This window comes from Scyliorhinus torazame, chromosome 1, assembly GCF_047496885.1.
Source record: "Scyliorhinus torazame isolate Kashiwa2021f chromosome 1, sScyTor2.1, whole genome shotgun sequence".
Taxonomy (NCBI): domain Eukaryota; kingdom Metazoa; phylum Chordata; class Chondrichthyes; order Carcharhiniformes; family Scyliorhinidae; genus Scyliorhinus; species Scyliorhinus torazame.
The window spans coordinates 111,133,407-111,148,509 of record NC_092707.1 but is presented as its reverse complement, the minus strand read 5'-3'; the positions used below and the strand labels follow the sequence as shown (position 1 = coordinate 111,148,509).

The 15,103-nt window shown below is 54.6% G+C and overlaps 1 protein-coding gene across 1 annotated transcript; it reads right to left on the bottom strand.

Annotated features, from left to right (window-relative positions):
• Positions 1–2,385: 2,385 nt before the first annotated feature.
• LOC140410960 (coiled-coil-helix-coiled-coil-helix domain-containing protein 2-like) lies at positions 2,386–14,187 on the bottom strand. The gene is made up of 4 exons (XM_072499821.1): positions 14,014–14,187; positions 10,793–11,018; positions 3,081–3,240; positions 2,386–2,546 (listed from the first exon to the last, which is right to left on the bottom strand). The coding sequence occupies exons 1-4, from the start codon at positions 14,040–14,042 to the stop codon at positions 2,536–2,538; spliced, it is 426 nt and encodes a 141-aa protein (XP_072355922.1). The 5' UTR covers positions 14,043–14,187; the 3' UTR covers positions 2,386–2,535.
• Between the last annotated feature and the right edge of the window lie 916 nt (positions 14,188–15,103).

Here is a 15,103-nt window from a genome sequence, read left to right as displayed (position 1 = left end):
CTCTTCTTTACAATGGTGCCATGGGATATTTTGTGATCATCTGAGACAACTGACAGGAACCAAATTTAAGTCTTATCCAAAAGACACCACCTTCCACAATGCAGTACTCTGAATGTCATGCATTCAATTCGTGGAGTGGGACTTGAACCGGCAATCTTTTGACTTACAGAGTGCTATACACTATGAACGACATTTGACATATTGGCATGTAAAGGTCATTTTGGGGAGGGGTGGGTGGGCCAACCCACGGGAGGCAAATGTAAGCACCTGTGAATAGTAGCTACTGATCCCTGGTGGAGATATTAGATGTGAATTCCGGTGGGTCTCAACTTCCTTTCTATTTCATGGTTCCAGCTTGCATTGATCTGATTGATGAGTCTGGGAACTTGATGAATCTCAGTGCACATCAAAACTCCCTTCAACTTGCCAGCAACATCCTGAAGGAGCGCGGGAAATATATTCTCATCAAAGTAACAAGTAAGTAAATTTAGAGCAAAAACAGAAAATGCTGGAAAATCTCAGGTCTGACTGCATCTGTGGAGCTAATATTTTCAGTCTGGGTGACTGCCTCTTCAATGATCCAGATAATGGCCAATGGCCTTTCGCAGCCAGACTTGCTCAACCATTGCCACTAAGTAGCGACATGAACTGCAGCCAATGGGCAAATCACCAGGAGTGGCCAAATAATTCAGAACTGCAGCCAATGGGCAAACCACCAGGTATGGCCAAATAATTCATACGTTGTACATACATCAGTGAGGCAAAAACAACCAGGGGTTTTAAGCGTCAGACCCCATTTCCCCTGGCTGGCAACCTCAGGTCCAATTTTCACTCACTTTCACGCCATACTGAATGGTGGAGATTTCTGATGCCAGTGAGAATGATTGTGCTTTTGTTGGCAGCTTTTGTTCTGTACATATTTCATATGTGCTTATTGTACACATTTTAGAACAAGATGATTCAGAGACCATCAAATACGAATCCATGTTGAAGAATATCGAGCATTCTCATCCTGCACTAGCAGGTGAGGGTTCATGGGAATATGGGGGGGGGGCAGGACAGGAAAGAGAATTAATTTTACTTGCAGGAGGGTGCTGCTCCTCAGGGTTCTACTGAAACTGGTTGATCTTGTGTTTGTGTTCACAGGCCAGCTGCAGAAGTTGTCCAATCCCAAAGTCAAAGACAAGGAAAAAGACAAGAAGGAGCCAATACTGAGGAAAAGTCGATCTAAGGATGGCATTCTCAACACACCATCCAAAAACAAATCAGCCATTGCGATCAAAAGGAGCGCCAGCTTCACACAGAAACCTTTGTGAAGATCGTGTAAACTGTTCGAGAATAAAAGCCACAATTCATGGATATGAACAGTGAATAGTAATAAAAACCCACCTGAAAAGGGGATTACACACCGAAGTTGAAATGTCCATTCAACAAACTCAGCTGAGTTCCTGGGATTAAAGTTAGCATTAAAAGTGGGTTTTATGATATTTTGCAGTTTATCTTCCCCTAAAGTGATTATCAGCCAGTGAGCATTGTCTGGAAATCAAGTGGAATCGAAATGTGACAGAGTCAGCACTCAAATAGATTTTGTGGGGAGTTTTTCAATATGGACAGGGTCAGTAATGCAGGGGAGGGAGGGGGGGGGGGGAGAGAAAGAGAGAGAAGAGAAACTCCGCATTTACACTTGCAGGTGCTGAGGAGCCAGAAAATTTCTAAATATCTAGAAATGCTGAACAAGGTGGGGGCTCTTTTTCTGGTGGTTGAGGTAACCTGACTAAATAATTGAGGGATTTATAGATGTGGCAGAATTGAAAACTCTAGACTTTATGCACAAAATAATCACTAATAAATCCACAGAGGACGATGGAGCCAGCAGTACGCGGAGCGTCCGATCACAAGGATGAACAAGGGCATTAGATACAGGATAAGCTGGAGACCATTCAGCCCATCACGTCACTGCCTTTTTAGTCAATTGTCCAATTAATTGGACTCCCCTGTTCTTTCCCCCTTGAAGTAGATTTCTCACTGCCCATTCCCTATTGAATCAGTGTCCACTGACCTATCACAGTGTTCTTTTGGTACTCAATCTAAAATCTGTCATTTGGTTACCAATCCTCCCATTACTGATATTATTAGACACTCCATGAAAACATCTATCAAATGACCTTCTCTTTGCTCAGGGGAACCCAAGCTTCCAGTCTCTCCATAACAACTGAGTAAATAAGGTGTAATTATCTACAGCAGACAGGTAGCTGATACGGAATCCAAACTGGAATATTAGTCAAGAGTATCAGCAAATGTCACCATAATTGCATGGCAACCAGTGGCTCTGCTGTGAAGGATACCAACAGCCATTCAATGCCCAGCTTAGAGAGAGAGACAGAATCCGATCGCAAGAATATTTTATTCACATCGAGTGACTGTGCACAACTGAGATCGCCACAATCGCATCATTATATCACAATGGGTTTTAGAGTCATTCAGTCCAGCTTTCCCTTCTCATATCCTCCAGACTTCCAACCAGCAGCTCCCACTTTAGGATAGACCTAATGGAAAAACAGAATATTGATTACAAGATGGCCTTCTGGATATGGCTCTTTGAACAGGGATAGCCTGCAGAAGCAGAGTGTGGGGACCAAAAGGTCAGGAAATGGAATTCAAATTGGCCATGTGGTTGATAGTGAGCAAGGAAGCTGTAGACTCACCTCCTGCTCCTCGCATATATACAGTCTTCCCCCAGATACCCTGGCGTCTCTGCCTTCCCCTCTCACTTGCTCACTTCTACACAAGCGCTTTCCCCCCTCTCCCTCACACACCTGCGCCCCATCCCTTCACCCTCCCTCTCGTCCCTTCACCCTCTCACACAGATGCGCCATCTCATCTCGCATTGGGCAAAAAGATCCCAAGGTGGAGCAGAGAGTTAGACTGAGACAATACAGCAGACCTGAATGTCCTGGTCTATTTTTGTCTGGTAGCACAATTAGGCAGTGCATGACATACTGAGCCAGGTGTGGTGAGGATTATCACTGCCGTCTATAAACATATTAGACTAATGGTAGTTTTGAACCTGTCCCACTTACCATGTGAAAATTTACATTGTTTCAGCACTTCATTGAAGCCATCACAAAGGGTCAAGTCATGCTGGTTCTGGGCACACTCCAGGAATTGCCTCATTTCAAACTGGCACGGCATATTCTGCTGGGTCTGTGGCTGTGCCGGAGCAGCTGCTAGTGGAGGCTCCTGCAGGGAAAACGGGAAACCACATTGATTAACGGTCAATTCCCATTGGAGAAGTATTCCATTGCATTGAATTAAATGAAGATAGCAAACACAAACACTGAAATCTGTTGGAGCTTCCCCACAATTACAAAACTGCCTTTCCATCACATACTCATCCAACTTCATACACCAAAACTACCTGGATTGATAGAACAGTCTAGCAAGGTGCTTCACAAGAGCAGTCTAAAACAAAAGACAGAGGGGAAGTGAAAAGGAAGCAGGATTGTAATGGAACATTTTCCACTTGCCTGGATGAGTGCAGCAAGAAGCTTGAAATCATCCAGGACAAAGCAGCCCACTTGATTGCTACCTCTTCCATAAACATTCGCTCCCTCCAACATCGACGCATGGTAGCAATCATGTACCATCTACAAGATGCAATGCAGGAACTCACCATGGTTCCTTAGGCAGCACATTCCAAACCCACGATTGCTACCATCTAGAAGGACAAAGACAGCAGATACCAGGGTACACCACCACTTGAGGTTTTCCTCCAAGTCACTCACCATCCTGACTTATAAATATAGCACCATTCTTCACTGTCACTGGGTCAAAATCCTGGAACTCCCTCCCTAACAGTACTCTGGTTGCACCTACACCCCATGGACTGCAGGTTCAATAAGGCAACTCACCACCACCTACTGAAGGGCAATTAGGTGCGAGCAAAGAATGCTGGCTGAGCCAGCGAGGCCCCACCCCATGAGTGGGCAAACATTTTGCAGATGGAATATGAAGTGGCTGCTCGGAGGTGTACTTACAATTCCATATGTGACAACCCTCAACCCCAGGCGGGAAAGTGGAGTTAAGGATATCAGATCGGCCATGATCTCATTGAATGGCACAGCACTCGATGGACTGAATGGCCTTCTTCTGTTCCGATGTCTTATGGTCTAATGAGGCCCAATGAAGAGGTGCTTGAAATTGCAAGAACTGAAAGAACTTTTAAAAAGTGAAATCCAGAAAATAAATTCTCAGGATTGTGGTCATTTGATAGGAGCTGGAAAGCTACAGATATTTGTTTCTATTTGTTCTTGGGATGTGGGCGTCGCTGGCTGGGCCATCATTTATTGGCCATCCTTAATTGCCCTTGAGCAGAGTGGTTTGCTGAGCCATTTTAAAAGTTGTGTGGGTCTGCAGTCCCGTGTAGGCCAAACCAGATAAGAACAGATTTCCTTCCCTAAAGGACATTAGTGAACCCAATGGGTTTTTACAACAATCAACAACGGTTCCATGAAGATTGGACTTTTAATCCCAGATTTTTATTTAATTCAAATTTCTCCATCTGCCATGGTGGGATTCAAACTCAGGTCCCCAGAGCATTACCCTAGGTCTCTGGATTACTAGCCCAGTGACAATACCACTGCTGCCCTCCTTGAGGGAGAGTAGCAGAAAGAGGGTTGTCCTGGGTGTAGTTGGATGTCAGGCCGTAAGACATAGTAGGAGAATAAGGCTATTCGGCCCATTGAGTCTGCTCCGTCATTCAATGAGATCATGACTGATCTGATGTAATAATCAGATTGGTTACAGACAAGCTGCAGTGGATGAGGATGGACGAGTGTGATATATCACAACAGCAGAACACCAGGCAGATGTATCCACAAGCTACTGGAACATTATAAAGTGTGAAAATGTGAGATTGTGCACTTTGGTTAGAAGTATAGAAAAGTAGGACTTCCGGTGGCGGCCATGGTTTGAACGGTCGCACATCTGGCAGCTCCCGCTTAAGGCTGTTTTTTTCAGACCTTTTCCACAGTGGATGTGTGGCAGAAAAAGGTGTCGGGCTTCCCAGAGGTAAGTCTGACTCCACTGGTTGGACTGGTGGATGGATCCACAGACCAGAAGTTGATCAAGAGGAGGGAGCAGCTGGTGCAGGAGAATCTTTGTGCGCCACAGCTTAAGATGGCAGAGGGTGTAGGGCCGGCGCTGCCTATCCAATGGTCGATGGACCAACTGGTGGATTTCTTAAATGAGATCAGCCAACAGAGGAGAGAGGCCCATAAGGTCCTAGCCAAGGCTGTAGATTTGTTGGAAGTCTGGGATTGATCGAGTAGAGGCTGGAGTCCCAGGGCCAGGCCATCCAGAAGGTGGATGGGGTGGTGGGGGGAGCACGAGGAGCAGTTGGCTTTGTTGGCAGCCGAGGTGGGAGTAATGCGAGAGACCCAGAAGCAGCTACAGGAGAAGGTGGAAGACCTTGAGAACTGCTCCCGGAGGCAGAACTTGAGAATTGTAGGGATGCCTGAAGGCATCAAGGGAACGGATGCTGTCACGTATGTGGGCTGGAATGCTGGAAAAGCTGATGGGAGAGGGGGCCTTTGGCCAGCCCCTGGAAGTCGACCGAGTGCACAGGGCGCTAATGAGGCCACAGGCGAACGAGCCGCCAAGTGCAACGATGGTGCGTCTTCACCGGTTCCTAGAAAAGATCCTGAGATAGGTGATGCAGACGAGGAGATGCACCTGGGAAGGGAGTGAGCTGCGAGTATATCAGGACCTGGGTTCGGATCTGGTGAAGAGGAGGGTCGGGTGAAGGCTCCTGTACAACGCTCTCAAGTCGAGCGTTCAACTAATACCACCAGCTCTGAATACTTCCAGCTACAAAGGGGCATAAGGCAGGCATGCCCACTGTCCCAGCTCCTGTTTGCATTAGCAATCGAACCCCTGGCAATAGTCTTATGGGGTGTGAAAAACTGGAAAGGCATCCAAAGAGCACTGAGTTTCACTCGATGCAGATGACCTGCTCTTGTACGTCTCAAAACCACAGGAAGGACTGAAAACAATCATGCGGATCCTAAGAGTTTGGAACCTTCTCAGGTTACAAACTCAACCTGGGCAAAAGTGAGGCATTCCCAGTGAACCCAAAAGGAGAGGGACAGAGCTGGAGGGCTTCCCGTTCAAAATAGCCCAAAATAGATTCCGATACCTGGGATCCAAATAGCCAGAGACTGGACACAGATCTACAAGTGGAACCTGACCAGACTAGTGGAGGAAGTCAAAAAGGACCTACAGAGGTGGGGCGCACCCCAACTCTCCCTGGCAGTTGAGAGTGCAGACGATCAAAATGAACGTGCTGCCGAGGTGCCTCTTCCTGTTTAGGTCCTTACCTATTTTCATCCCCAAGGCCTTTTTCCAGAACGTCGATAGCTTAATTATGGCAATTGTGGTGGGGGGCAAGAATCCGAGAATTCCCAAATCAACACAGCAAAGGAGGAAAATTAAGGGAGGCCTAGCACTGCCAAACCTGCAATATTACCACTGGCAGCAACAGCGGAAAGAGTGAGGGAATGGGTACACGAACCCAACTCAGAGTGGGTGCAGATGGAAGAGGCCTCCTGAAATGTAACGGCCCTCTGGGCCCTGGCCACGGCAGAAATCCCACCCCCCTCGGCGAAATACACAGAGCCCAGTGGTAGTGGCCACACTGAAAACATGCGGCCAACTAAAACAGCACTTTGGGCTGACCAAGATGCCCCCCATGTGCAGTAACCACAGATTCCCGGTTCCAAAATGGCAGCCCCCATGGGTTGTGCGTGGCGGGTGGCATCGAAGGTGGTGTCAAAGATGACGGCCCGAATAAAAGATGGCGCCACCCCATGAGTCGCACATGGCGGATGGCAGCGCCCACGGGTCGCACATGGCAGGTGGCGTGGCAGATGGGGGGTGTCCTGACAGGCAACAGGCAGCGCTGCTGGGCTTAGGAACATTAGGGACAGGTCGGGCCTGGCAGACTTTGGCGAAGTGGCCCTTCCTCCCACACCCGTTGCAAGTCGCGTTCCGTGCAGGGCAGCGTTGTCTGGGGTGCTTACCCTGGCCGCAAAATTAGCATTTCAGGCTTCCGGAGTTGGCGGGCTGCTGCGTGGCACAGACTTGCGCCGCACTCGAGTCGGGTGATGGCGGCACCCACGAGGGTGCCGCGTGATCGGAGTTGTAGGCCTCCATGTACTGGAAAGCCACTTCCAACGAGTTCGAGAGCTGCACTGTCTCTGGGAGGCCGAGTGTACCCCCTTCTAGCAAGCGCTGGAGGATGTAATTGGATCTAATGCCCGCGACATAGGCATCCCTGATCAGTAGCTCCTTGTGTTGGACAGCCGATACCGCCTGGCAAGCACAGTTCCGGCCGAGTACCCACAAGGCACGCAGGAATTCGGCTTGTGATTCTCCGGGGCGTTGTCGCCTCGTGGCAAGGAGGTGCCTGGCATACACCTAGTTTACTGCCTTTATGTACTGTCGCTTCAGCAGCATTATCGCCTCCGTATACGAGGGGGCGTCTCTGATAAGAAGGAAAACTTGCGGGCTCACCCGTGCGTTGAGTATTTGAAGCTTTTGGAGGTCGGTGATGTCGTCGGTGAAGGATCCGAGGTAAGCTTCGAAGCAGCTTAGCCAGTGCTTGAATGTCGCAGTGGCGTCAGCTGCTTGTGGGTCCAGCTCCAGGCGATCAGGTTTGAGTGATGAGTTCATCTTAAAAGTTTAGCTTATTAAATTGATGTGCCATCAATTAACACAAGATGAGTAGTGAACGAAACTGTGGCTTTAATAAACTAAACAGAAAGCCTCCTGGCCACTGATCCCGAACTGGGGCAGGGCCAGAGATCAGCCCCCTTTATAGCGAGCCCGAGGGGAGGAGCCACAGGCGGAGCCATCAGGCAGTGGTTTACCACAATACACATAGTACAGTAACAGTTTACCACAATACATATAATACACGAACAGTGGTTTACCACAGCCACCATCCGGAGGTACGCAGAATTAAACGACACTGGGGAGGTCTCGACCACCACTCTATAGGAGTCACTCAAGGTAGTGGTTGTGGCGGGAGGTGGGAGGGAGGGAGTTAATATCGATTCAGGCACACAGGTAGGAGGAGTGAGCAGAGATGGCAAGGTTGGTGTAGGAGATAATGCGGGTGGACAGAAGGTACGCGGAGGCCCTTGAATGCGGGATTGTTGAAGGAGGGGCAGAAACTCCAGATGGCGTTTGTGTTGGTGCCCACAAGGAAGGCAGTGGGGCAGTTGCGGAGGTCCAGGGGGGTAGTGTATGAGTATGGGGAGAAGGCGAGTAGGATACTGGCCCACCAAATCAGGAAGCAGGAGGTGGTGAGGGAGATTGGCAGGGTGAAGGACAGCAAGGGTGGAGTAGTATTGGACCCAGTGGGAGTGAATGGGGTATTTGAGGAGTTCTACAGGAAACGTTATGAATCGGAGCCCGCGGCCGGGGGGTGGGGGTGGGGGGGGGATGCTGGACGGGCTGGAATTCCCCAGGGTGAAGCAGGGCCTGGGAGCACCCGTTTGACTGGTGGAATGATGGCAGGCACGGGGGCAATGCAGGCAGGGAAAGCCCCGGGCCTGGTTGGCTTTCCAGTAGAATTTTATTTAAAGTTTTTGGGTGACCTGGGGCCCCTCCTGGTGAGAGCATTTAATGAGGCGAGGGAGATAGGCGAGCAGGTCTCAGTATCTCCGATCCGAAAAAAAGATAAGGACCTGGAGCAGTGTGGGTCCTACCGCGCAATATCATTATTGAATGTGGGGATCGAGAACTGTGTGCTGGGGGTGATATGGGGGGGGAGAACCCGATGGGATTTGTAAAAGGGAGGCACATGTCGGCTAACATCAGGCGTCAAAGAAATGTCAGACTGATGCCCTCGGATGGAAGGATTGTAGAGGTGGCGGTCGAGATGGATTTGGAGACGGCTGTTGATCGTGAAGAGTTGGAGTATTTGTGGGCGATATTGGGGCGGTTTGGGGTTGGGCAAGTGTTTGTGGATTGGATTAGATTGTTGTACCGGACGCCAGTGGCGAATGTAAGAACGAATCAGGTGGGTTTGGGGTACTTTATGTTGTTCAAAGGGATGCCCACTCCCCCTGTTGCTTTGCGCAATGGCGATGAGCCACTGGCAATGGCGCCTACAGCGTCTAGGGGTTGGAAAGGGATTGTGTGGGGCGGGGGAAAAGAGAGAATAGCATTGAGTTTCCCTATATGCGGACGACCTCTTGCTGTATATATCAGGCCCACTGGAAAGCATACGGGATATTATGGATATTTTGGTGGAATTTGGCCGGTTTTCGGGGTATAAACTAAATATGGGGAAGAGTGAGGTCTTCCCGATCCAGGCGAGGGGGCAGGAGGGGAGGCTGGGCGAGCTGTCGTTTAAGGTAGTGAGGGCAGGTTTCAGGTATCTGGACATCCAGGTGGTACAGGGGTGGGAGCAATTACACAAGTTGAACCTGTCTCAGTTGGTGGGGCAAATTAAGGGGGAGTTTAAAAGATGGGAATGTGCTTCCGTTGTCATTGGCGGGGCGGGTGCAGTCCGTGAAGATGACTGTCCTCCCGAGGGTGTTGTTTGTATTCCAGAACTTCCCAATTTTTATCTCCAAGATCTTTTTTAAGATGGTTAAGGGATTTGTGTGGGCAGGGGAGGGCCCACCAGTTGGAGCGGGGGCTAGCCTTGCTAAATTTATTGAATTAATACTGGGCGGCAAATATACCCATGGTAAGGAAGTGGGATTGCATTGGATTGGATTTGTTTATTGTCATGTGTACCGAGGTACAGTGAAAAGTATTTTTCTGCGAGCAGCTCAACAGATCATTAAGTACGTGAGAAGAAAGGGAATAAAAGAAAATACATAATAGGGCAACACAAGGTATACAATGTAACTACATAAGCACTGGCATCGGATGAAGCATACAGGGTGTAGTGTTAATGAAGTCAGTCCATAAGAGGGTCATTTAGGAGTCTGGTAACAGTGGGGAAGAAGCTGTTTTTGAGTCTGTTCGTGCGTGTTCTCAGACTTCTGTATCTCCTGCCCGATGGAAGAAGTTGGAAGAGTGAGTAAGCCGGGTGGGAGGGATCTTTTATTATACTGTCCGCTTTCCCCAGGCAGCGGGAGGTGTAGATGGAGTCAATGGATGGGAGGCAGGTTCGTGTGATGGACTGGGCAGTGTTCACGACTCTCTGAATTTTCTTGCGGTCCTGGGCCGAGCAGTTGGCATACCAGGCTGTGATGCAGCCCGATAGGATGCTTTCTATGGTGGGGTAGTGGGGGAGGGGTCATAGATCCATAGAAGATAGGAAAGAAGGATGCCTTTTGGCCCTTCATGCCTGCTCTGCCATTCATCACGATCATGGCTGATCATCCAACTCAATAGCCTAATCTTGCTTTCTCCCCATAGCCTTTGATCCCATTCTCCCAAGTGTTATATCTAGCCACCTCTTGAATATATTCAAAATTTTAGCATCAACTACTTCCTGTGGGAATGAATTCCACAGGCTCACCATTCTTTGTGTGAAGAAATGTCTCATCTCTGTCTGAAATGGTTTACCCTGAATCCTCAGACTGTGACCCCTGGTTCTGGACACACCCATCATTGGTAACATTTTCCCTGCATCTACCCTGTCTAGTCCTGTTAAAATCTTATAAGTCTCTGCAGGAGGGATGGAAACAGTTTTGTAATGTTTCACAAGGATAACTCCTGGGATGAAGGGGCTGCCTTCTGACAGGTCTGGCTGTGACGTGCTCCCTACCTGATAGGTAACATCTGCCTTGGCTGGCTCTGAGCTGCTTCCTCCACTGAAGGCTCCAGTTAGCGCACTCCCCATCACATGGCCAACCGCTGAACCCACCGCCACTCCAGCTGCTGTGGTAGCCATCTGTGCCATCAGGCCTGGCTGCCGGGGCTGCATTGGGGCAGCAGCAACTGCTGTTGGTGGAGGGCGAGTAGGGGCAGGGACACGAGCAGGAGCAGGGCGGCTACAATATGAAGAAAATAAAGCATTAGTGAGCAGTCTAGGTGCATTCATACTAAAGACAATACCCTGCAGTCAACAGCAAATATAGAAACACTGACACAGGACAACATCCTGCCATCAGCCATGAAGAGGGGAGGGGTTGCTGGCTCCCTGTCTCCATCTCCCTCCTTCACTCAATTCCTCGCCCATCCCTCCCCCCCCCCCCCCCGTCTCCCTCTCTCACCCCCGTCGCCCTCTCTCACCCCCCTTCGCCCTCTCTCTCCCCGTCTCCCTCTCTCTCCCCGTCTCCCTCTCTCTTACCCCCGTCTCCCTCTCTCTTACCCCCATCTCTCCCCCCCCCCCCCGTTTCCCCTCCTCCCGCCCACCCGTCCCCCATCTCCCTCCCCCCCCCTCTTTCCCATCCCCTCCTCCCCCTCTCTGCCTTCCTGTCTCTCCCTCCCCCACCCTCCCCCCCGTCTCCCTCTCTCTCACCCAGTCTCCTCTCTCACACCCCCGTCTCCCTCTCTCCCCTTTCCCCATCTCCCTCCCTCCCCCGTCGCCCTCTCTCCCCCCATCTCCCTCTCTCTTCCACCTCTGCCTTCTTGTCTCTCCCTCCCCCCCCCCACTCCCCCCCGGTATCTCTCTCCCTCCCTCGCCCTCCCCCCCTAATCTCCCTCTCCCCCCCTATCGCTCCCTCCCCCTCCCCCCCACTATCCCTATCACTCCCTCCCTCCATCTCTCTCTCCCTCCCCCCCTCTATCTCTCTCTCCCTCCCCCTCTATCTCTCCCTCCCCCCCCCTCTATCTCTCTCTCCCTCCCCCCCTCTATCTCTCTCCCCCTCCCCCTCTATCTCTCTCTCCCTCCCCCCCTCTATCTCTCTCTCCCTCCCCCCCTCTATCTCTCTCTCCCTCCCCCCCTCTATCTCTCTCTCCCTCCCCCCCTCTATCTCTCCCTCCCCCCCTCTATCTCTCTCTCCCTCCCCCCTCTAATCTCTCTCTCCCTCCCCCCCTCTTATCTCTCTCTCTCTCCCTCCCCCCCTCTTATCTCTCTCCCTCCCTCCCCCCTCTTATCTCTCTCTCCCTCCCCCCCCCTCTTATCTCTCTCTCCCTCCCCCCCTCTTATCTCTCTCCCCCCCCCCTCTCTCTCTCTCCCCCCATCTCTCTCTCTCTCTCTCCCCCCCATCCCCCTCTCTATCTCTCTCTCTCCCCCCTCTATCTCTCTCTCTCCCCCCTCTATCTCTCCCCCCCCCTCTATCTCTCTCCCCCCCCCATCCCTCTCCCCCCCCATCCCTCCTCTCCCCCCATCCCTCTCTCTCCCCCCCCCATCCCCCTCTCTTCCCCCCCCATCCCTCTCTCCCCCCCCCATCCCTCTCTCCCCCCCCCACCCTCTCTCTCCCCCCCCCATCCCTCTCTCTCCTCCCCCCCATCCCTCTCTCCTCCCCCCCCCATCCCTCTCTCTCCCCCCCCCTCTCTCTCTCTCCCCCCATCTCTCTCTCTCTCTCTCCCCCCCATCCCCCTCTCTATCTCTCTCTCTCCCCCCTCTATCTCTCTCTCTCCCCCCTCTATCTCTCCCCCCCCCTCTATCTCTCTCCCCCCCCATCCCTCTCCCCCCCCATCCCTCTCTCTCCCCCCATCCCTCTCTCTCCCCCCCCCCATCCCCCTCTCTTCCCCCCCCCATCCCCCTCTCTCCCCCCCCCATCCCTCTCTCCCCCCCCCATCCCTCTCTCTCCTCCCCCCCATCCCTCTCTCCTCCCCCCCCCATCCCTCTCTCTCCCCCCCCTCCCCTCTCTCCCCCCCTCCCCTCTCTCTCCCCCCTCCCCTCTCTCTCCCCCCCCCTCCCCTCTCTCTCCCCCCCCTCCCCTCTCTCTCCCCCCCCCTCCCCTCTCTCCCCCCCCTCCCCTCTCTCCCCCCCCCTCCCCTCTCTCTCCCCCCCCTCCCCTCTCTCCCCCCCCCTCCCCTCTCTCTCCCCCCCCTCCCCTCTCTCCCCCCCCCTCCCCTCTCTCCCCCCCCCTCCCCTCTCTCTCCCCCCCCTCCCCTCTCTCTCCCCCCCCTCCCCTCTCTCTCCCCCCCCTCCCCTCTCTCTCCCCCCCCCCCTCCCCTCTCTCTCTCCCCCCCCTCCCCTCTCTCTTCCCCCCCCTCCCCTCTCTCTCCCCCCCCTCCCCTCTCTCTCCCCCCCCTCCCCTCTCTCTCCCCCCCCCCCTCTCTCTCCCCCCCTCCCCTCTCTCTCCCCCCCCCATCTCTCTCTCTCCCCCCCCCATCTCTCTCTCTCCCCCCCCCCCCATCTCTCTCTCTCCCCCCCCCCCCATCTCTCTCTCTCCCCCCCCCCATCTCTCTCTCTCCCCCCCCCCCATCTCTCTCTCTCCCCCCCCCCATCTCTCTCTCTCCCCCCCCCCCATCTCTCTCTCTCCCCCCCCCCCCCATCTCTCTCTCTCCCCCCCCCCCCCCATCTCTCTCTCTCCCCCCCCCCCCCATCTCTCTCTCTCTCTCCCCCCCCCCATCTCTCTCTCTCCCCCCCCCCCATCTCTCTCTCTCCCCCCCCCCCATCTCTCTCTCTCCCCCCCCCCCATCTCTCTCTCTCCCCCCCCCCCATCTCTCTCTCTCTCCCCCCCCCCCCCCATCTCTCTCTCTCTCTCCCCCCCCCCCCCATCTCTCTCTCTCTCCCCCCCCCCCCATCTCTCTCTCTCCCCCCCCCCCCATCTCTCTCTCTCCCCCCCCCCCATCTCTCTCTCTCTCCCCCCCCCCATCTCTCTCTCCCCCCCCCCCCATCTCTCTCTCCCCCCCCCCCCCATCTCTCTCTCTCTCCCCCCCCCCCCATCTCTCTCTCTCTCCCCCCCCTCCCCCCGCACTCTGTGTTGTGCGTGTGTCTCGCACTCGGTATGAATCCTGAGGCCTGAATTTGAACCCATGACCTCGACGCGTCCTTCAGGAAATGAGCGATTGAATCCCAGGCCGTGGCCTGGCCTCGGTCACATCCGCAGACCCAGGCCCTCCCGGGCGAACGGTCAGGGTGAGCCTCACCTCGCTCGGCTCCGGCTTCCTCGCGGCATGGTGAGTGTCAAACCGGCTTGAACGCTTGAGATTGAGAGACCGACAGAGACTGATCGTCAGAGACACGTGATCATAGCGTGCGTACGTCACAGCAAGCTCCGCCCACCGACAGAAGCCTGGCCGCGCCCCTTCCGTTCGCGAGAATCATAGCGTCCACTGTCCCCGACCCCTCCCCGAGGAACTGGCCCCGGTTTCGCCCCTCCTCCAGCTGTGTCTCCTTTCCCCTGTGGCAGCCACCCCGAACTGGCTGAGAGCCCCTCCCCCCGGCGCCGGCCCCGCCTCCCCCCCCCCCGGCGCCGGCCCCGCCTCCCCCCCCCCGGCGCCGGCCCCGCCTCCCCCCCCCCCCGGCGCCGGCCCCGCCTCCCCCCCCCGGCGCCGGCCCCGCCTCCCCCCCCCCCGGCGCCGGCCCCGCCTCCCCCCCCCCCCGGCGCCGGCCCCGCCTCCCCCCCCCCCCGGCGCCGGCCCCGCCTCCCCCCCCCCCGGCGCCGGCCCCGCCTCCCCCCCCCCCCGGCGCCGGCCCCGCCTCCCCCCCCCCCCCGGCGCCGGCCCCGCCTCCCCCCCCCCGGCGCCGGCTCCGCCTCCCCCCCCGGCGCCGGCCCCGCCTCCAGGCCCTTGCTGTGACGTGTCGGTCGGGTTGGGAGTTGTTGGGATGATTCTACACAAGTTTGTGTCTCACTGGGTGATGCCCAATGGCCCCCCCCGGGCTTCTCCATGGGACGGGGAACTGAACCCCAGTGAGAGTCAGTGTGTGTGGAACTGCAGAGGGGCAGCCGCTCAGGCTGGAGAGCTGCCCGCCCAACAGGGCAACGTGGAGGTGGCTCCGAGGAGCCGCCGGCTGAGGCCACGCGTCTACCGCGACCGCATGTCCTTTGAGGGCCTTCAGGACCGGGCATGCAGGAGGAGACTGCGGATGAGCAGGGAGATGGTGATACTCATCTGTCTCATGATGGCACACCTGGCACCGCAGGGGAATGGGGGAGGACACCCGCTCCCGGTGGCCGTCGAGGGTGAACTGCTATGCGACAGGGTCATTCCAGTCACAGAGTGGGGACCTGTCCGG

Excerpts from the sequence above, each read along its gene's own strand:
- LOC140410960 (XM_072499821.1), bottom strand. The coding sequence starts at position 14,042 with ATGCCGCGAGGAAGCCGGAGCCGAGCGAG. Across the intron at positions 11,019-14,013 it reads GGAAGCCGGAGCCGAGCGAG|CCGCCCTGCTCCTGCTCGTG; the intron begins GTGAGGCTCACC and ends TTCATATTGTAG. Across the intron at positions 3,241-10,792 it reads AGGCAGATGTTACCTATCAG|GAGCCTCCACTAGCAGCTGC; the intron begins GTAGGGAGCACG and ends TTTTCCCTGCAG.